Source organism: Arvicola amphibius, chromosome 1 (assembly GCF_903992535.2).
Source record: "Arvicola amphibius chromosome 1, mArvAmp1.2, whole genome shotgun sequence".
Lineage (NCBI taxonomy): Eukaryota > Metazoa > Chordata > Mammalia > Rodentia > Cricetidae > Arvicola > Arvicola amphibius.
In genome coordinates, this window is record NC_052047.1 from 185,738,065 (window position 1) to 185,761,251 (window position 23,187).

At 43.0% G+C, this 23,187-nt stretch overlaps 1 protein-coding gene across 1 annotated transcript in view; it reads right to left on the bottom strand.

Annotated features, from left to right (window-relative positions):
- Positions 1-20,078, bottom strand: part of Armh3 (armadillo like helical domain containing 3) — a 203,642-nt gene extending 183,564 nt beyond the window's left edge. The window contains exons 1-2 of the mRNA XM_038330160.1: positions 19,911-20,078; positions 4,630-4,742 (exon numbers count right to left, since the gene is read on the bottom strand). Coding sequence (XP_038186088.1) covers positions 4,630-4,731 — 102 coding nt within the window. The 5' untranslated portion in view covers positions 4,732-4,742; positions 19,911-20,078. The remainder of the gene's footprint in view (positions 1-4,629; positions 4,743-19,910) is intronic.
- Positions 20,079-23,187: the final 3,109 nt, after the last annotated feature.

The window sequence follows — 23,187 nt, forward strand, 5'->3', positions numbered from 1 at the left end:
TGTATATACAATAAGTAAATAAATCTTTTTTTAAAAAAAATAAATGAGTCATGAGGCAGAGGCAGGCAGATCTCTGAGTTCGAGGCCAGCCTGGTCTACAAGAGCTAGTTCTAGGACAGGCTCTAGAAACTACAGGGAAAACCCTGTCTCGAAAAACAAAAAAAAAAAAAAAAAAAAAAAAAAAAATGAGTCATGATACTAAAGAAAGGCTCAGCAACTAAAAGCATTTGCTGCTCTTTCAGATTACCAGGGTTTGATCCAAGCACCAACATCAGGTGGCTCACAACTGCTGTGGAACAATCCTTTTGTACACTGTAAAGATTGTCATTTGAATTGGCTTAAAAAATGCTGACTGGCCAGTAGCCAGGCAGGAAGAATTGGTGGGGCAACCAAACTAAAGATGATGGAAAAGAGGACAGAGTCAGGAGTCTCCAGCCAGACACAGAGGGAGCAGGAGATAAATAAGCCATGCTTACAAAGGCACTGCCATGTGGCAGAATGTAAATAAGTAATATGGGTTAATTTAAAATGTAAGAGATACCTAGTAATAAGCCTGAGATATTGGCCAAGCATTTATAAATAACATTAAGCCTCTGTGTCAGTTTGGGAAGCAGCCTCTAGTTATTTGAGAGCAGGCAGTTGGAACAAAAAAATATCATCCATTTGCAAGTTGGGCAGTGGTGCACACTCCCATCAGAGGCAGGTGCATCTCTGTGAGTTCGAGGCCAGCCTGGTCTACAGAACAAGTTCCAGGACAGGATCCAATGCTACAATGAAACCCTGTCTCAAAAAAAATCAGAAAAGAACATCCATTTACACACAACCATATGTAACTCCAGCTCCAAGGCATCTGATTCCCTCTTCTGATCTTTGTGAACAAACACACACACACACACACACCTTTTAAAAAAAGAAAAATGTTGGCCAATAAGATAGTTCAACCAGTAAATGTGAATATCTCAAAAACATGGTGAACTGTGTTCTATCCCAGGACTCACAAAAAGATAAAAAGACAGAGCCAACTCCACGAAGTTATCCTATGACCTGCATATTCCATGAAAAGCACAAATAAATTAGATAGATAGATAGATAGATAGATAGACAGACAGACAGACAGACAGACAGACAGACAGACAGACTGTTAAAGCTATTTAGGAGCTGGAAAGACATATCAGAGGTTAACAGCAACTACTACTCTTGCAGAGGACACAGATTTGGTTCCTAGCATTCATATGGCATCTCACAACCAACCACAACTCCAGTTACAAGGGATCCGATGCCCTCTTCTGACATTTATGAGCACCAAGCACAAATGCTAAACATACACATACATGTAAGCAAAATTCTCATATACATAATGTAAATTTTTAAAAATATAAAATATATTCTTGTGAGATATTACTTTAGGTAAAGATGTGTTACAATTGTTTATGCTGAATTTGATTAATGACGTGCTGTGGGACAATGGTCTTGTACTCTGTAAATATTTGTCACTTGTACTAGCTTAATAAAATGCTGACTGGCCAGTAGCCAGGCAGAAAGTATAGATGAAGTGACCGAACAGGAGAATTCTGGGAAGAGGAAAGAGTCAGTCTGCAGTCATGATCCAGACGCAGAGGAAGCAAGATGAGAATGCCTCACTGATAAAGGTGCCAAGCCACATGGCTAATACAGACAAGTATTATGAGCTAAATTTAAGATGTAAGAATTAAGGTGGACAGTGGTGGCACACACCTTTAATCCCAGCACTCAGGAGGCAGAGGCAGGTGGATCTCTGTGAGTTCGAGGCCAGCCTGGTCTATAAGAGCTAGCTTCAGGACAGGCTCCAAAGCTACAGAGAAGCCCTGTCTCAAATCCCCCCCAAATAAATAAAATAAAATAAATTTAAAAATCAGATGAACATAACTTAAAAAACAAAAGCTGGGCGGTGGTGGCACATGCCTTTAACCCCAGCACTTGGGAGGTAGAGGCAGGTGATCTCTGTGAGTTTGAGGCCAGCCTGATCTATAAGAGCTAGTTCCAGGACAGGCACCAAAACTACAAGAGAAACCTTGTCTTGGAAAAAAAATGTAAGAATTAGTTAATAAGAAGCCTGAGCTACTAGGCCAACCAGTTTATGATTAATGTTTCTTTGGGACTGAACGACTGTGGGAATGTGTGGGACAGAAACCTCTGTCAACAACGATGTAAAGATGGGTTGCCTTGACTGCCTAAAATACCTGACTGGTCTAATAAAAAGCTGAATGGCCAATAGCTAGTGTGTAGAGGGATAGGCAGGGCTGGCAGGCAGAGAGAGTAAGTAGGAGGAGGAATCTAGGCTCAAGAAGAGAGAAGAGAACAAGGGAGTAGGAGAGGGAAATACCTGGGCCATTCAGCCAGGCAGCCACCAGCCAGAGACAGAGGAAGCAGTGAAAGTAGAGCATACAGAATTAGAGAAAGGTAAAAAGCCTTCAGGTAAAACACAGATGAAGAGAAACAGGTTAAATTAAGTTATAAAAGCTAGTGGACGGGCTGGAGAGATGGCTTAGCGTTAAGAACATTGACTCCTCTTCCAGAGGACCCGGGTTCAATTCCCAGCACCTACATGACAGCTAAAAACTGTCTGTAACTCCGAACTCACACACAGACATATGTGTAAGCAAAACACAAATGCATATGAAATAAAAATAAATAAATTATTTAAAAAAAGAGCTAGTGGAAAAAGCATTAGATAGATAGGGAGGGAAGAAGGAAGGGAGGTAAAAAGAAAGTCTCATTCTTCTTCCTCACTTCAATTGTTTTACCTAGATTCTGGCAACAACCCATAAGTTCTCAGCTCCTGGAAGTTGAAAGCAGAAGGATCAGGAGTTCAAGGCTATCCACAGCTACAGTTTGAGGCCAGCCAGGCAGTGGTGGTGCATGCCTTTAATCCCAGCACTCAGGAGGCAGAGGCAAGAAAATTTCTTTGAGTTCGAGGCCAGCCTGGTTTACAAGAGCTAGTTCCAGGACAGGCACCAACACCAAAGCTACAGAGAAACCTTGTCTTGGAAAAAATTAAGAAAGAGAGAGAGAGAGAGAGAGAGAGAGGGAGAGAGAGAGAGAGAGAGAGAGAGAGGGAGGGAGGGAGGGAGGGAGGGAGGGAGGGAGGGAGGGAGGGAGGGAGGGAGGGAGGGAGGAAGGAAGAAGAAAAATAATAATAACCTATAATAATCAATGCATCATCATAAATCTCTATTATAAGAGCTCACTATTAGTGTTTGAGCTCTCCTGCTGGACTTGACCTCACTACACAGCAGAGGATAATCTTGAACTTCTGATCCTTCTACCTACCCCATCTCCCAAATGCACTACCATGACTACTTTTATATGGTGCTAGGCAACAAACTCAGGTTAGCCTCTACATAACCATCTTTGTTGTTGTTACTGTTTGTTTTCTGAGCAGAGTCCCACTCTGTAGCCTACAATGAACTGTAATTTACAATATAGCCCATGTTGGCCTCAAACTTCTAATGATTTGTCGCAGTGTTTTTTTAAATTTTATTTATGTGTATAGATGCTTTATCTGCATGTATAGTGTGTTCTGATGCCCATGGAGGCCAGAGGTGTCAGAATGCCCAGGACTGGAGCTACAGATGATTGTGAGGTAGCATATGGGTCCTGGAAATCAAACCTGGGTCCTCTAGAAGAACAACCAGTGTTATTAACCACTGGGACTTCTCTCCAGTCCTTGAGGGCTAGACTTACATACCTGGTAGAGGAGGCAAATAGAAATGATTGGGAGCATTGTTTGTTGGTTGTTTTGGTGGGAACAAATATCTCTATGTATATAGTGTGATACATGTAAGCATATCTGCATGTACAGGTAAATACAAGGACTCTGGTGTGTATCTGTGACTGAACCTATGGAAGTCAAAAACAGAGGTGACGTGTCTTTTTCAATCATTCCCTACTTACTTACGGAGGCAGGGTCTTTAGCTAAGCCCAGAGATCACTAATTTGGCTAGTCCAGCTGGCCATCTTGCCCAGGAGAGGTCTTGTCTCTGTCTCTAAGTACCTATAATCCAAGAACTACAGGTGGGCTGCTGTACCCATCCAGAATTTTAAATGGGTGCTGGGGATCCAAACTCTGGTCCTCATGAGAGGACAGCAAAGTTGGTCCACACTGAGCCATCTCTATAGCCCCAATAAGGTCATTTCTGATTAAGATTATTTGGACTGGGGCTGCAGAGGTGGCTTAGTGGTTTAGAGCACTGATTGCTCTTCCAAAGGACCAGGGTTCAATTCCCAGTAAAAACATGGCAGCTCATACCTGTCTATAACTCCAAGATCTGATACCCTCACACAGACATACATGCAAAGAAAACAGCAATGCACATAAATAAATTTTAAAAAATTATTTGGACTAAAAAACTGAAGAGTCAAGATTGGGTGTAGTTCATACCTGATGATCTGAGTTCAATTCTCAGACCCAGACAGTAAAGGGACTGCTGCAGGCTATCATCTGACTTACACACTCACCATGGCTTGTGTTCGCTTGCGCTCTTACTCAAACAAACATGTGTACACAGAGAAATAAATAGGTAAACACAATTTTAAAATTTTCTAAAGAAACAAAGAGTCAATCTAACTGTGCAGTATAACAGGGCTTACCATAAAAATCTCATCATACATCAGCACCACTTTTTCCTTTAGAGGTTTTTTTGAGGCTGAAGATTTCCGGAGCAAGCCTCCTCGCTTCTCTACTTGTGCCATGGCTAGACAACCTGTGGGGCAGGATGAGACACCATTTAGGACACTGGGAGTATGACACCATACTAGAAGAACCATGTTGAGATGCGTTTGCTCAAACCCACACAACACCCAGCAGCAAGAATACAACTAATGCAAACACGGAGCCGGGCGGTGGTGGCGCACGCCTTTAATCCCAGCACTCGGGAGGCAGAGGCAGGTGGATCTCTGTGAGTTCGAGGCCAGCCTGGTCTACAAGAGCTAGTTCCAGGACAGGCTCTAAAAAAGATGCAGAAATTCCACTATTGGGAATCTACCCAAGAGATGCCCAATCATACAACAAAAGCATATGCTCATCTATGTTCATAGCAGCATTATTTGTAATAGCCAGATCCTGGAGACAGCCTAGATGCCCTTCAGTGGAAGAATGGATGAAGAAACTGTGGAATATATACATGCTAGAATACTACTCAGCGGTAAAAAACAATGACATCTTGAATTTTGCAGGCAAATGGATGGAAATAGAAAACACTATTCTGAGTGAGGTAACCCAGACCCATAAAGATGAACATGGGATGTACTCACTCATATTCGGTTTCTAGCCATGATTAAAGGACATCGAGCCTATAAGTTTGGGATCCTTGAGAAGATAATAAGAAGGTGAACTCCCAAAAAAGATATAGTAATCCTCCTGGATATTGGAAGTAGACACGATCGCCAGGCAAAATTGGGAACTTGAGGGTTGGGCAAGACTGGGCCAAGGGAAGATGGGGAGAGAAAAGTGTGAAGGGGAGAGCGGGGGGAGCTCGGAGGAATGGGGTGCTTGGGATATAGGAAGGGTGGATATGAGAGCAGGGAAGCATATATCTGAATTTAAGGAGCTACCTGAGGGTTGTCAAGAGACTTGACCCTAGAGGGGTTCCCAGGTTTCCAGGGAGACGCCCCCAGTTAGTTCCTTGGGCAGCTGAGGAGAGGGAGCCTGAAAAGGCCAGTTCCTATAGCCATACTGATGAATTTCTTGCATATCACCATAGAACCTCCACCTGACGATAGATGAAGAAAATGACAGAGCCCCACCTTGGAGCACCGGACTGAGCTCCCAAGGTCCTGATGAGGAGCAGAAGGAGAGAGAACATGGGAAAGAAAGTCAGGACCGTGAGGGAACCTCCAGCTGGCGACAGATGGGGAAGGTGACTGAGCCCCACATTGGAGCACTGGACTGAGCTCCCAAGGTCCCGATGAGGAGCAGAAGGAGCGAGAACATGAGGGAGAAAGTCAGGAACGAGAGGGGTGCGTTCACTCATGGAGACGGTGGGACAGAACTAATGGGAGATCACCAACTCCAGTTGGAATGGGACTGATGGATCTTGCGACCAAACCCGTCTCTCTGAGTGTGGCCAACAGCGGGGGCTGACTGAGAAGCAAAGGACAATGGCTCTGGGCTCTGATTGTTCTTCATGGACGGGCTCTGTGGGAGCCTTCTCAGCTTGGTCGATCACCTTCCTGGACCTGGGGGGAGTTGGGAGGACCTTGGTCTTAGCATAGAGTGGGGAACCCTGATGGCTCCTTGGCCTTGAGAGGGAGGGAGGGGAGGTATGGGTGGAGGGGAGGGGAGGGAAGGGGGAGAAGGAGGGGAGAGAAAGGGGAGAAGGAGGGGAGGGAGGGGGGAGGAGGAGGGAAGGAGATGGAAATTTTTAAATATAAAAAAAAAAAACCATGAGAAAAAAAAAAAAAAAAAAAAGCTGCAGAGAAACCCTGTCTCAAAAAAAAAAAAAAAAAAAAAAAAAAAAAAAAAAACACGGACCCTGGGTAACGATGTCTGAGTCAACAGAGATTCATTACTGTAACAAACAAAACAGGACAGGCTGCGGGTGTGCAGAATCACAAAATGGATGGACTACTGCCACCTTCTTCTCAATTTTGCTATGAATCTGAAATACCTCTAAAAAAAAACAAAACTAAGGGGGCTGGAGAGATGGCTCAGCGGTTAAGAGCACTGCTTGCTCTTCCAAAGGTCCTGAGTTCAATTCCCAGCAACCACATGGTGGCTCACAACCATCTGTAATGAGGTCTGGTGCCCTCTTCTGGCCTTCAGGCATACACACAGACAGAATATTATATATAAATAAATAAATAAATAAATAAATAAATAAATAAGCAAACAAACAAATAAATATTTTTTGAAAAAACAAACTAATTTAAAAATGTAATTCAGAACATTGGTGGCACCTGCCTGTAATCTGGGAGCTGGGGGGGGGGGAGGCGGCCAAGAGGACTAAAGGTTCAAAGGTTCAAGGTCATTCTTAGTCACACAGAGTTCGAGGCCAGTCTGAGCTCCAGGAAACCTTATCTTTTTTTTTTTTTTTTTTTTTTTTTTTTTTTTTTTGGTTTTTTTCGAGACAGGGTTTCTCTGTAGCTTTGGAGCCTGTCCTGGAACTAGCTCTTGTAGACCAGGCTGGTCTCGAACTCATAAAGGCATGCGCCACCACCGCCCGGCCAGGAAACCTTATCTTAAAGAAAAAAAAAGCCAGAGGGAAGAAAAAGAAGGGAGAGCAGGAGGGAGGGAGAGCAGGCAGGCAAGGTCAGTGCCAGAACACTGAGTGATCTCTCAATGGGGACTGTTTTAGGCAGAAAAAATGGTAACTATGTTATTAGTTCAATGCCCTTCCCAAGACCAGGTAATGTGAAAACTTAAAATATTACTTGGCCTACAGCACAATGCATTTTAAATCTTTAAACTATGCCAGTGGCTAAAGCCTCAAGCTGACCTAACCGGAGCAGGAAAGGGAAACTGGCTCCATCTATAAAAGTCCGCCCCATCTCTGAGGGTGACAGAAGGAAGAGTGTGAAGCCCACAGAAGGATGGGGAAGCTAAATTTCAAATATTGATCGAGCTGAGGACCATTAGGGCAGGAAGTGTGCTACAGGCTGATGTGCTCCATCGATTTCCCTGCGAAAGCGGGTCCTCATCACTGCAAAGCACTCGGCCTTCACCGCCTCATAAATCACTCTGCACTTAACTGTCTTCAGGAATTCCTCTGCAAACACTATTTAGGCAGAAAACAGCAGTTAAGAAGCCAAAATGAAACTGACTTCAAAATGGTAATATACTACTTATCAAACATAATTGTATGTATTTATAACACTACTGTAGGTCCAACTCCGACCTACTGCCTGGTTCTAGAATCGTGCCCAAATTGTCACATCTTACTTTAAGGAACTCAATATTTTTCAGCTGAGACTTGGAATCCCACAGGTTCATACGCATTCCCTCACCTCCCTCATTATTTTTGTATTAACCAAGTCCCCTTGCTCTTAAACCCTGAGCTCTCTGCGTGAAACCTAAGCCCATACAGGGACAAGCTGCAGGACACTAGAGAAAAGCCTGGTTTTTCTTCTAGAGAAATCCAAAGCAACTGAACTAATTCTGTAAAATGAATTTTGAAAATATACACTACCTCTCAAATCAAAACCAAAATTTTACTTAAGTAAAAGATGCATCCAACCAAAAGCAATCTACAGATTCAACGCAATGTCCATCAAAATCCCAGCAAAATTCTTCAAAGAATGGTACTCAACTTCATTTGGAAAAGCAAAAAACCCAGGATAGACAAAAGAATCCTGTTCAATCAAAGAACTCTGGAGACATCACAAACACTACTACAGAGCTACAGTACTGAAAACAGCCTGGTATTGGCATAAGAACAGACAGGAGGACCAATGAAACTGAATCAAAGACCTGGATATCAATCCACAAATCTTCGAACACCTGATCTTTGATAAAGAAGCAAAAAATATTAAATGGAAAAAAGAAAGCACATTTAACAAGTGGCGCTGACACAACTGGATATCAACATGTAGAAGAATGAAAATAGACCCATATCTATCACCATGCACAAAACTCAAGTCCAAATGGATCAAAGACCTCAACATAAAGCCAGCCACACTGAACGTTATAGAAGAGAAAGTGGGAAGTACACTTGAATACATTGGCACAGGGAACCACTTCCTAAATATAACCCCAGCAGCACAGACATTGAGAGAAACAATTAATAAATGGGACCTCCTGAAACCGAAAAGCTTCTGTAAAGCAAAGGACATGGCCAATAAGACAAAACGACAGCCTACAGAATGGGAAAAGATCTTCACTAACCACACATCAGACAGAGGTTTGATCTCCAAAATATACAAAGAACTCAAGAAATTAGACACCAAAAGAACACATAATCCAATAAAAAAAAAATGGAGTACAAACCTAAACAGAGAACTCTCAACAAAGGAATCTAAAATGGCTGAAAGACACTTAAAGAAATGTTTAACATCCTTAGTCATCAGAGAAATGCAAATCAAAACAACTCTGAGATTCCATCTTACATCTATAAGAACGGCCAAGATCAATAACACTGATGACAGCTTATGCTGGAGAGGTTGTGGGGAAAAGGGAACACTTTTGCATTCTGATGGGAATACAAGCTGGTACAGTGTGGTGATGTCAGTGCGGTGATTTTCTCAAGACCCAGTAATACCACTTTTGGGTATGTATCCAAAGGATGCTCAATCGTGCCACAATAATATGTGCTCAACTATGTTCATAGCAGCTTTGTTTGTCATAGCCAAAACCTGGAAACAACCTAAATGCCCCTCGATCGAAGAATGGAAGAAAAATGTGGTACATTTACACATGGAGTACTACACAGCAGAAAAAAAATAACATCTTAGGCCGGGCGGTGGTGGTGCATGCCTTTAATCCCAGCACTCGGGAGGCAGAGGCAGGCGGATCTCTGTGAATTCGAGACCAGCCTGGTCTACAAGAGCTAGCTCCAGGACAGGCTCTAAAGCTGCAGAGAAACCCTGTCTCGAAAAACCAAAAAAAAAAAATAACAACATCTTGAATTTTGCAGGAAATGGATGGAAATAGAAAACATTATTTTGAATGAGGTAACCCAGACACAGAAAGACCTGGGGGAGGGGGAGCTGAAGGGTGAAGGGAGCAGAGAAAAATGTAGAGCTCAATAAATAACAATAAAAAAAATTACATGTTTGAGAAAGTAAGAAAAAAAAGTCATATGTGTGGTCAGACATAGTGGTGCACACTTGTGATCCAGTTGAGCCTGGGTTATATACAGAAAGTTTCAGGCTAGCCTAAACTACACAGGGAGATTCTGTCTCAAAACCCTGGCCAGGTGGGTAGGTGATAAGGCTCAATGGGTAAAGGCACTTGCTACCAAGTCTAACAACCTACTTTCATCTCAGGAACCCAAATGGTAGAAGGAGAGAACCAACTCCCAAGGTGTCCTCTGACCTCCACACATATACCTGTATCACATGCACCCAGACAAATAAATAAAAGAAATAAAAAAAAATTCATCTTTGACCAGGGGTGAGGCTTGCACCTGTAATCTTACTTCTCAGAGGCTGAGACAGGAGGACTGTTAAGAGTCCAGGGCTGGAGAGATGTTTCTTTAGTTAAGAGCACTGGCTATTCTTCCAGAGGACCTGGGCAATTCCCAATACCCACATGGCAGCTCACAACCATCTGTAACTCTGGTTCCAGGGGATCTGATGGCTCCTCTGCCCTCTGACAGCACCAAGCATACACTTGGTGTATAGACATACTTTCAGGCAAGGCATCCATATACATAAAATACAACTAAACCTTGAAAATAAAACTCAAACCCAGCTTGGACTACAGAGTGAGACTTTGTCTCAACAAACAAAACAAAACCGCAGAACCCCAGGCATGGTGACATACATACGAAATTCCAACACTAGGGAGAGAGCAAGAGAAAATCAAGAATTTGTGGTTATTCTCAGTCACAAAGTAGGTTAAACGCCAGCCTGGCACACAAAGTTTCTGAGTTTGGTAGTACCAACAATAAAAAGTCCGATGTCTGACCTAAAAGTTTAGTTAAGACCTCTTTCTATTATTTCACTAAGCTTTCAAGCTTATTATAATCTCAAGAAAACTGAGAAAAAAATATTTTAAAAAACAAGACTCAAACAATTTCCACTGTGTTGATGATGGCTTTGTCTTAAACACGAAACACAGCTCCTGTTCAAAACAGTCCTGTGTGGCTTAAACAGGTTGTCAAGAGGAGGATGTCCTTATCTAGGGAAAATAAATTGGAAACTAAGAGAACCCTATTTAAATAAATCACAAACAATGCAATTCTACTCAAAGTGGATATAGATCTCACATGTGCTCAGCTTCAACGAGTTGATGAGCAGGCACATCAAGAACCACAAGCTCCTACGATGTAAAAAGTACACGTTTACCAACACCCCCCCCCATGAGGATCAATAACTGGGTTACAGCTAATCAATGTCCACTCCAAATCTAATAAACTCTCTATTTCAGGATCAATACTTTCTAATAAGCAAAAGGGAATAAAAGAGGAGGGAAAAATAATTCTAATCCAATCTACCAAATTTCCAAAAAAATTATTTTAATCGTTCTCCTTCCCACTTGAGGCAAGAAGAATACAGCCACAGGTCTCAACTCAACAGTCTCTGTCGTCATCACAGGCAGCTGGAGTTTGCCACCCAAACTGCTCAGTGACTTGAAACAGAACACAGAACCTGCTCCTCCTGCACTCCTGCCCATGGAACTCAGCACATTAGGGTTTGGTCATGGGAGACTTATAAGAAGTGTAAAATTCTCACAAGTTTTCCTTTGGAGCTCAGAAATTAAAATTGAACTTACAATACCATGGGGCAGGAGGAGGTGTGGGAGGGAGAACAGTGGTTGAAATGTAAAATAAAATTAAAAAAATAAATAAATTTGCCAGGTGGTGGTGGTGCACACCTTTAATTCCAGTACTTGGGAAGCAGAAGCAGGCAGATCTCTGTGAGTTCAAGGCCAGCCTGATCTACAAAACCTAGTTCAGGACAGGCTCCAAAAGCTACAGAGAAACCCTGTCTTAAAAACAAACAAACAAATAATCTTTAAAATGTTATACCAAAAAAAAAAAAACTTACAATGCCATATAATGGAGTTGGAAAGATGGCTCAGCAGTTAACAAAACTGGCTGCTTTTCCAGAGAACACAGGTTCAATTCCAAGCACCCATGTGGTAGAGCTCACAACTGTCTGTAACTCCCATCTCAGAGAATCCTATGTCCTCTTCTGGACTCCGTAGGCACCAGGCACACACATGGTACACAGACATACACATAAAAAGAAACAAATAAGCCAGGCATGATGGTCCATGCCTTTAATCCCAGCACTTGGGAGGCAGAGACAAGCAGGTCTCTGTGAGTTCAAAGCCAGCCTTGTCTACAAAGTAAAATCCAGGACAGCCAGGGTGTTACAAATAGAAACTCTATCTTGGAAAAAAAAAGTAAATAAATTTTAATAGAAATTTATAATTTTAAAAAGAGGAAAGTCTCTTGAGATGAGAGATGTGACTCAGTTGAAGGTGTAAGGTTTTAAGTGACCTAGAGACAAACCCAGACTTCATGAAACACCACGATCAACCCCAGCCCTACCGCCACCCCCCAGAAAAATAAATAAATCTGGGGGGGGGGGGGCAACTCCTATAACCAGATGTAAAGTAAAGTATTTTTTTAAAAGATTTATTTATTTATTATGTACACAGTGTTCAGCCTCCATGTATACCTGCAGGCCAAAAGAGGGCACCAGATCTCATTACATATGGTTGTGAGCCACCATGTGGTTGCTGGGAATTGAATTGACTTCCGGAAGAGCAGTCAGTGCTCTTAACCTCTGAGTCATCTCTCCAGCCCCGAAGTAAAGTATCTTAAAGCATTTTGATCATACAATCAAAGAGTTAAAGCAAATCTGTTAAAGTGAGAGACAAAGCCAGGCAGTGACGCACACCTTTAAGAGACTAGAACTGTGGTTTAATGCAGAGTGCTCGCCCTGCCTGGATTTTATGGGGCCCTTGGTTCAGTCCCAGGACCACAACCAACTCAGTAAAGAAGAAAAAAATAGGAAAGAAGAGAAAGTCTAAGTAAATTCCCATCCACACCCATGGCTTAGGAAGTAAAGTACTTGCAGAGTAAGCAGCCATTTATTCATTCAACAGATGCACAGGGAGCATCCTTTAGGTGTTAAGCACCAGGGGCACTGCACAGAACAGAACAAAAGGGATGCCTGAATAGCCAGCTGGTGGTGTTCACCTTTAATCCCAGCACTTGAGAGGCAGAAGCAGGCAGATTTCTGAGTTTGAGGCCATCCTGATCTATAGAACAAGTTCTAAGGACATCAAGGGCAACATAGAGAAACCCTATCTCAAAAGACCTAAAAAATAAATTTAAAAAATGCCTGCAAATAGAATTTTCATCCTACAAGAGGAGAAAAAAAAGCAAATAAGCTGAGACAACTCTAAGTGCCTTGAAAAAAAAGTTAGCCAAGGGAACTACGTTAGGAGATTAAAGCAAGTCTCAACGAGAAAGTGATACTAGGCATAAGTAACAGAAAGAAACCAGTCTCCTGAACTGAACCTCTAGGGAAGAGTCAGAGATGGAGGGAAAGTCAACTGCAAAGACCCAGGATCTGAACATATTAACGAGCTCAGACAGAAGCACTAGAACCGTAGGTCAGGGTGTGCCCTTTCTGAAAGTGTCTGTAGAGTTAAGTGTTTCCTTTTTTTTTTTTTTTTCCTTCCTTTTTTTGGTTTTTCAAGACAGAGTTTCTCTGTGGCTTTGGAGCCTGTCCTGGAACTAGCCCTTGTAGACCAAGCTCTGTGAGTTTGAGGCCAGCCTGGTCTATAGAGCTGTTTCAGGACAACCAGGGCTCAGCACATTGTTGCTCACTAGCTTGTTCCCCATGGTTTGCTCAGACTGCTTTTTTATAGGACCTATGACCAGCTGCCTGGGGGTAGTCCATAGTGCACTGGGCTTTTCTGGATCTATCGTCAATCAAGAAAGCCTCTGTTGCAGTTTCCTCAAAAACCTGCATCCAGAACAACTTCAAAGCTGTTAGATAAGATGGTTCAACCTCACACACTACTCCAGCAAGTACTTCAGTTAAACCTACACCTTCCCACTACACAAAGACTGGAAAATAAATGATACAGCTAGTTCTCCCAGGACTTGACCATTACCTTAATTTTTTCAGGGTTCCCTAAAGATTTCATTTCCTCCAGAGAGCATGAAGTAATTTTGAGACAATGATGCCCACACTCCCAAGAGGTGGAGTGGGTGGGTTCTGGTCATTCGATGGGTTATGGATGTTTATCACTGTTTAGATGGGTTGGCTGCAAATTGTTACTGGTCACAGTAAGGGAGGAAACTAAGCAAGGGAGGTTGGATTCAAGGATCTCTTTCTGAAAAGAAAAAAGGAGTGTATAGGAATGATAGGATAAAAGGGTAGATTATTGAATCTACTTTTAAACTAAAATACAACTATTAATCTCAAATATTTATATTGGTATGGATTTTTGTATATTGATAAAAATTTAAGGTTATTTTGGTTATAACATTCTGTGTGTGTGTGTGTGTGTGTGTGTGTTTCTAGTCTTTTTATTTTCCTAGTCTTAAGGTATTTTTATATAGATACAAATTTCAGGTCATTTTTGTTACAACATACTGTAAGATACTGTACCTATGCAGCTCACTTAAAAGTGTAATGAAAAGTTCTAGTCCTTGAAAGCTATTAATATAAACTATTAAGGAATTAAGAAATACTGGTTAGTAGTTAGTCATCTATAACAATCAAATTTGTAATCATGCTAGGTATGTTTTCAAGATAAAACATTATTTTAGTTAAATAGGGGGTCTTCAAACACTTCAGAGACCTATAGAACATGGCATTTAAGATAACATAGGCTTTTCATGGCAGTGAGATACTTCTGTTCCTAGCAGTACCAATCTACTTCAGAGATGATGATGGGCAAAGAGGCTCCATATGGAGTTTGTTTTTGTTTGTAGCAAAGTTAGCCATTGGGCAAGAAACTGCCCTTGTCTCAACTGTTGACAGTATGCTGTCCAAACTGGAAAAGCAAGACACAAAAGAAGGCTACCGCCAAACTTTGCCAAGGCAAGGTAGGACAGTCCTCCAAAATTCCTGCTTCACAGAAATTCTGTCAGATATTCTAGGCCTATAGGCCAAAAACTGATGCTCCATTGTTGCAGATGAGCCTTGAGGGACTGTCCAGGCAGCCAGCTTTCTGTGATTTCTATAGTTTTGGATGTTGCTTGCTCTACACTTCCTGTTTACTCAGGTAATATTTTATCCTTCTCAAGTCTCTGATGGGGTTGAAGACTAGATAGTTAAACTGTTTTCTTTCTTACCAAATTCAGAAAAGAAACTTACAAAAGAGATGGATATAAAGTTTATAAGGTTGAAAGACATAAAAATTTAAGTTGTTTATCTAAGAAAATGTTCTAAGGTCTAAAAAGTTTTTTTGTTTTGTTTTGGTTTTGATTTTTCGAGACAAGGTTTCTCTGTAGCTTTAGAGCCTATCCTGGAACTAGATCTTGTAGACCAGGCTAGCCTTGAACTCACAGAAATCTGCCTCTGCCTCCCAAGTGCTGGGATTAAAGATGTGTGCCACCACCACCTGGCCTAAACAGATATTTTTAGGATAGTAATACAAATTATGATAGAAAGTGGTTTAGGCATAAAACTTTGGACTCATCAAGATAGGATATATTGTAATTTCTCTGAATTTGCCCAATTCAAATGGACATTATGAATGTAATCCTAACTTGATAACTGTTCATACTGTATATAGTTTTACTGGGTTAGAGTTAAACCCTTTCCTTTTTATTTAGCAAAACCAGGAAAATATTACAGGTATTTGTACACTATATGAAGATGTGTCTCTGTAACTGGTTTAACAAAAAGCTGGACTGCCAAAAGCTAGGAGGAGAGGTTAGCTGGGACCTCCAGGCAGAGAGAGGAACTCAGGGGGATGAATTTGGTGTGCAGGAGAAGCTAGCAAGACATGAAGGAAGTTGAACATACAGAATGGAGGAGGTAAAAAGTCAAATGGCAGAACGCAGATTAATAGAAACAGATAAATTTAAGTTACAAGAGCTACTTGAGAAGAAGCCTAAGCTAAAGGCCAAGTTTTCAAAATTAATAAGTCTCCGTGTCATTTGAGGGCAGGCAGTCCAAGGAAAGTCCGACAACAGTCTACATTTTCTTGTTTCTTTGTTGAAACAGGGTCTCTCTATGTAGGCCTGGCTATCCTGAAATTCACTACATAGACCAGGCTGGCCTAGAAGTCACAGAGGTTCACCTGCCTCTGCCTCCCAAATTATGAAATTAAAGGAATGGGACACCATACCCAGCTTGGGGGGGTTCCTACATTTTTAATAATCACTCCAGGTCAGTGGTTTCTAATGTCCCCACAGGACATTTGTCAAAGTCTAGAGACATTTTAGGTTGTTCCAACCAGGAGAAATACGAATGGAATCCACCTGGTAGAGGCCTGGGGTATTGCTAAGCATCCTTCAATGTACAAGAAACCTTCTCTAACAAGGAAGTACCCACCCCAATATGACGACAATGGCAAAGTTAACAAACCCTACCCCAAGTAATTCTAAAACTTGAGAACCAATCATCTAAACTGGCCTTTGTGCTTCTAATCCCAGTATTAATGAGTGGGGGCAAGAATCAAGAATTCAAGGTCATCCTCAGCTACCTGATGAGTTTGAGCATCTGTACCCCCAACATTGGGGAGTGAACAGCCAGCCAGTGTAGCTCATCACTAAATTTCATTCAGTGGGAGAACTGTATCAAAGAGTATCAAGAGCAAAGTCTGGCACACACATCTGGGCATATGTACACAAAACACCAAGTGTTATATCATGTGTCTATAACTGCAACATTCAAGAGGCCAAAACAGGAAGGTCACTGCCGGGTAAAGCCCTGCCTGAGCTATATGTCAAGACCCTATCTCAAAATACAAACAAAACAATAGTTTAGAAAAGTTAATTTTTCATGGCCATTTTTAACAATCACTTCGAGTCAAAGGATCTCATAGTGGACAATTTTGCCATGAGTCATTCACCCAGTACCTAAGAGAGACAACACATTTATAATAAGCTAAAAACAGACTTCTAACCTGGCTCTCCTAAAGCTTCCTGGTCACTATAGATAAAAAGGTTTAAAGTGTGTGTGTGTGTGTGTTTAGGCAAAGTCAGGGGTGTAGAGTTTGCCTGGCTACAACCCATTCCAGAGAGACCCTGGGTTCTATCCCTAACACTGAAGAGAAACATCTAGTTACCTACTTCCTACACCCTTCTGTAAGACCTATCACATTCGCTGGCCTACATCATTAAAACAAAGGCTTTTCTACCTGCACACTCGACTCCTCCTTTTCGAGCTACCCTTCCATCTGAAAACACTCGACTCCTCCTTTTCGAGCTACCCTTCCATCTGAAAGCCTGAGGACTTGACTGACTTTCACATGATTCCTTGGCACAGGCTCTCTTACGAGCATGGACAACAGGTTCCCCAACTTCTAGCCAAAAGGCCGGGAAACAAGTAGAGAAGCCCTTCTGGTTTCTCCGCCATTCCTGCCATTTGCACCACACTGTAACCGACTCACCTAACCAGCCAGATCTCTACTGATAGTTACTCCAAGCCTTTCTTCAAAATGAAAGCAAAGCAGGCTTGCACTCTTGCCGCCATTGCCCTGAAGCCCTCACTGGCCCAGGACAGGATACCGTCTTCACCCTATCACTGCTCCGCTTCTGATTCCCGAACATGGGATTCTTCAGTCAAGTCCCTATTTTCAGAGCTGGCTTCCGGTCTGAGGGAGGTGAAATGCCCTAACACACACCACAGCGGAGACTGACCAGCACTTGGCACTACTCTCCATGCGTTAAATACTCTGCATTTATTCCTTACAATCATCACACAAAATAGGTATTACTCTCATAATGATCGCATAAAATAGGTACTACTCTAAGCCGGGCGGTGGTGGCGCACACCTTTAATCCCAGCACTCGGGAGCTAGCTCCAGGACAGGCTCTAAAGCTGCAGAGAAACCCTATCTCGAAAAAGCAAAAAAAAAAAAAAAAAAAAAAAAAAAAAAAAAAAATAGGTACTACTCTAACAACCCTATCTCGTCTTTCCTTATCTGTCTCTAATCTGTCTGCCACTGGCTAAAAATGTTACAGGGCTGGAGAGATGGCTCAGCTGTTAAGACTACTGGGTGCTCTTCCAAAGGACCAGGGCTCAAGGCCCAGGGCCCACAGTACAGCTCACAGCCATGTGCAGTTCCAGTTACAGGGGATCTGATGCCCTCTTCTGGCCTGTGCAGGCACCAGGCACAAGAGGTGTATACACACACACACACACACACACACACACACACACACACACACACACACACGGCATATATAGGCATATATGCACATAAAATAAGTTAATTTTTTAAAGTATCAGCGGCTTCCCCGCCCTCTTTTCAATCTCCCCTCCAGACAACTCCCCAGCATACACCCTGTTTGGGATGAATTTTTGACCCCCACATAAACACCATGTTGGGTTTTTCCCTTCACACCACACCATTCCTCTGTGACTCAAAAGCTTTATTGTGCAAGCTCCTGCTTAACCTTAAGCACACAGTTCAGATGATCTTCCCTACGAAGATCTCCTGACCGAGACCTGAGACAATGAATCTTCCCTTTGTACAAATGTCTTTACTGATTCCTAACACACACTCCTAGAGAACTTTCTCCAAATATGTGGTCAATACTTTCCAAACTTTATGAATCCCTAAGCTGTGCTGTGTGAAACCCCAAATTCTGGGTTAGTCTGGCTATTTTCCTCATGTTTATGTTATTATTTTTTAATATGTGTGCTTGTGTCTGTGTATGGGTATGGTGTTCAAGAGGGCAAGTGCCCTCAAAAGCCAAAGATGCCAGATCCTGGGGACCTGGAGTTACAAGTGGCTGTGAGCTGCCTAGTGTGGGAACAAAGAACTAAACTGGGGTCTTCTGAAAGAGCAATAAACGCTCTTAACCTCTAGCCATGTCCCCATCCCAAATTCTGGGTTTTGAGTTGTCTGACGTTTGTTTTCATGTTTGGTAATTTGGGGGACTAAGCTGCTCGAGTTTGCCTTGAACTCAACGTGTATGTCGGACTGGCCTCAAATTCTCAGCAATCCTCCTGTTTCAACCTCCTAAGGGCTGAGAGCAATATTAAACATGACAAGGCATAATGACTGTCATAATAAAAACACATTAAAGGTTTGCTTATCCATTAAGAAAAGAATGAGAACGCCCTCTACACTCTTAATAGGAGCTATCAAATCCCTTGTTTGATTTCCTGTCTTGAAAGCCTTCACATGGAAATGACTATGCCTACATATCCAATCTAAAACCTACCAAAGACAACTCCAAGTAACTGTGCTAAAACACAGGCAAGAGAGAAGCCGAGCACGGTGGGGAACGCTGAAATCACAGCATTTGGAAGGGAGAGCCAGAAGGATCTCTGAGAGCTGGAGGTTAGCCTGGTCTACACAGCTAGTTCCGAACCGGCCAGGGATACAGGGATACCTATGGTAGCTTTAACACAAACCACGTTTAAACATCATGCTTGTTCTTAAGTTTAAAACTTTTTTTCTGGAAAAAAGAGCTGGGGAGATTCCGATAGTCCAGGAACATTTATTAGGACAAGGCTCAACTATCCATCCACTGTCCCATTCGCCAGAGACAGCAGTCAACTTCCCCAGTGACTGCTCTCTTTCTCCCCCATACTCGCCAGGGAAGAGGTGGGTGTCCCGGCTTGCACCCACTCATCCAATGAAAGCAAAGTGGGTTTATGAACTCTGCGTGAAGTGGGTGCTGAAGACTATCGGGCGGAGACTGAAGCGCGCGGGACCCGACCCTTCCAGGGCATCTGAACACTTCACAGGGACCCACCTCCCTAGGAAGAGATCGCTCTCGCCTAGGAGCTGACCCACTTAGGGTCAGCCCCGCACTGGGGTCAAAGGTCAGCTCCTCCCGGATCCGGAGGCCTCGGCGCGACTTCCGAGGGGCAGGACCAGGCGGGTAGTGGGCGTTCGAAAGCAGCGGGAGCGAACTCCACACTGCGACCCCAGGCCCGACACGCCCGCCGCGAGCAGCCCCGGCAGCTACAGCCCTCCCTCTGCCCCGTCACCCCCACGGCCCCGAGGCAGGTCCAGGCCCCGCCCCCAGGGCCGCCTCTGGGTCCAGGCCTACTAGGGCGGACCTGCGGGGGTTGGCCAGGTTCCAGGATCCGGCTGGGTCCGTGCCGCTTACCGAGCCCCCTGCTCCTCCTCCAGCACCCCAGCTGCTCGCAGGCCTGCTCGCTCCCGACTCCGGCAAGGCCGCCACTGCTCCGTAATCGCGGGCGCGCTCCCGACCTCCCCGATCCTTAACCCTAGTCCGCCGTGCCCCGCCGGGTCCTAAAACCCTCCTTTCCTCAGGTTAGTCCACGCCCGCTTCCTGAAGTAGGCTCAGACCACGATTCCCAGCAAGCATCGCAAAGACTACAACTCCCAAAAGGCATCGCGAGCGAACTAGCCTTAGTTTAAGGCCACGGATTTAAATCCGCTATAGCTATATTTTGATTTTGTTTTAAATAGGGAAGACTGAACTCAGAAGTTCTTTCTAGAAATAAATGCATTCTCTAAAAACACTGGCAAAACTCGGAAGTATATATGTTGTGAAATGTTTGCTTCAATTTTTTTATTTTTTTAAACAGACTCACTATGTAGCATTGGCTGGTCTAGAACTAACCACTTAAACCAGGCTGCACTCAAACTTAGAGCGGAGATCCACCTGCCTTTGCCTTCTGAGTGAAATTAAAGCCCTGCGCCACCATCACAGCATATCGCATCGGTTTAAGTAAAATATTAGAAATAAACTCATGCATTAAATAAAGAATGTAGCGGAGTGGTAATGGCACATGACTTTAATACCAGCACTCAGGAGATAAAGGCAGACAAAACTCTAGGAGTTTGAGGCCAGCCTAGTGTACAGAGAGAGTTCCAGGACAACCAGGGCTACACAGAAAAATCCTGTCTCGAAAAACAATACTACTACTAATAATAATGTGTGTAAATATGTACAAAGCAGCATATAAAGTATATTATCGTAGCAAGGAACTTGAGTCTCACTTTCGTATTTTGTTGTTTGATTTTTTTTGAGACAAGATCTCACTATATACCCCTGGTCGAACTGGAAAGGGCCGTATAGACCAGACTACCCAAAACTGCTGGAATTGCTGACCTGAATACCAGTCCCCGATAGAGTCTCGGTTTTCTAATATGCAAATGAGACTTTTGGCTTTTCATGTATGAGAGAGTGCCTGCTTAGCTTGGGAGCCCCAGGATTCATTCTCTCGCTCTGCCCCACCCCCACCGCTGCAAAAGTACCAGTGTATGCATATTTGTATATTTTAATCTCATGACTATGAAATAGGTTTTATGAGAAAGCAAAAGCTCTGCATGATTACTTTGCCTACAGTTCTAGTTAGTAAGAGAGAAGAATTTGAAAAAGTATGTGTGTATGAAAAATTATTTGAAACAAGGTCCCTCTATGTAGACCAGGCTGACCCCGAACTCATTCTGTACACCACAGAGCAGCCTCAAACTCAGAGATCCACATGCCTCTGAGATTAGAGGCTAGCATCACCATGCTCAGACATAAATAGGTAAATTTTTATTTTTCTCATCTGCTTAATATTTGGGGTATTAAAAGTTGGGTTGGATATTTGTTTCTTATTTTCTGTAGCCTTGGCTGGCTTATTACTCTGTGTTTCATTTAAAAAGTTGATAATAAAGCTGGCCATGATGGTGCACACCTTTAATCCCAGCACTCACAAGGCAGAGGCAGGTGGATCTCTGTGAGTGTGAGGCCAACCTGGTCTACAAGACCTAGTTCCAAGACCTCTCTGCCCCAGAAGTCCTGCGTAGTCTCTTCCTGCCTAGCTATTGGCCATTCAGCTCTTTATTAAATTAATCACAATGACACATCTTCACACAGTATAAAGGAATATTCAGCAGGTGTCCTTTTCTGACCTAGTTGACCAGCTACATACACAGGTGTGCACACACACACTCACTCACAGTAAAATTAATCCTTAAGATTTTAATTTCTATTTTTATATGTATGTGTCTGGCTCCCTGTGTAGGTAGAAGTCGAAACAGAGAGTCTGATTGCCTGTAACTGGAGTTTTAGGCAGTTATGAGCTGCCTGATGGGGGTACTGGAAACCAAACTCAGGTTCCCTTGAAAAGCAGAAAGTTCTCTCAGCCGCTTAACCATCTCTCCAAACTCCCGAAATAAAAATAAATTTTAAAAAATACCCCAATTAAAAAACAAAGACCCTCCAACTCATGCTGAAAGTTTAAAAAAAAAGACCCTAAAATGCAGAAGAACCTGACATATAAATCAAGAGGTGTAGAGCAGGATATGGTAGTTAATGCATACACGGGAACAACAGCTTATAATACCAGCATTCAGAAAGCTGAGGCAGGGGGATTGTCAAGAGTCCAAGGACAAGCTAGGCTACAGAGTGAGAATTTGTCTCAAAAAAATAGTAATAAGGGGGGCTGGAGAGATGGCTCAGAGGTTAAGAGCATTGCCTGCTCTTCCAAAGGTCCTGATTTCAATTCCCAGCAACCACATGGTGGCTCACAACCATCTGTAATGGAGCCTGGTGCCCTCTTCTGGCCTGCAGGCATACACACAGACAGAATATTGTATACGTAATAAATAAATATTTTTAAAAATAGTAATAAGGAACTGAGGAAGTGACTCGGTGGGTGAGTGTGAACCTAAGTGCTTACCACTCCAATTGGAAGGATGAACCCGGGAGAGCAGGACCTGAAAACGAGGCTGCCTAAAGGCTTGTGTAATAACCAACTTTATTCAGAGCATCAGACAGTTTATACTCTGAGGGTTAAGAAAAGTCATCTGAGTAAAGAATAAAATCACAAGGATAAAAGCATGTTTTTCCATAGAAGCAAATAAACAAATAACAATAGCCAGCTGCAATGAACAATCTAAAATGGACACTACACCTGAGAGGGGCATGAGAGCATAATCTACGAACAACCATGTCATAGAGGAACCGAGTCACAAGACTCTTGTGTACTTGGAGCTTCCTCACAGGTCTCAGAAATCTCCTCACACAGCTTCATTCATGGACCAGGTTCCATCACCTGAGTTTGATCACTGGGACTTGTCTTAGTCACTATTCTATTGCTGTGAATGGACACCACAACCACAGCCATTGTTATAAAAGAAAACTTTTAACTGGGGGCTTGCTTACAGTTTCAGAGAGTTATCCCATTATCATCATGGCAGAGAGCATGGTGCTGAAGCAGGCAGAGAATGAGAGACTGGGCTTGGCATGTGTTTTTGAAATCTCAAAGCCCACCATCAGTAACATACAGTGACAACAAGGCCATTGTAGGGCCATATTATACAGGCCCATATTTCTACATTCTATGGCAGCCAGAATCTCAGGCCAGTTTGCACCTGCCACACAGAAGGTGGTCACCTAGCCTTTTGAGACAAACTGATGCCAT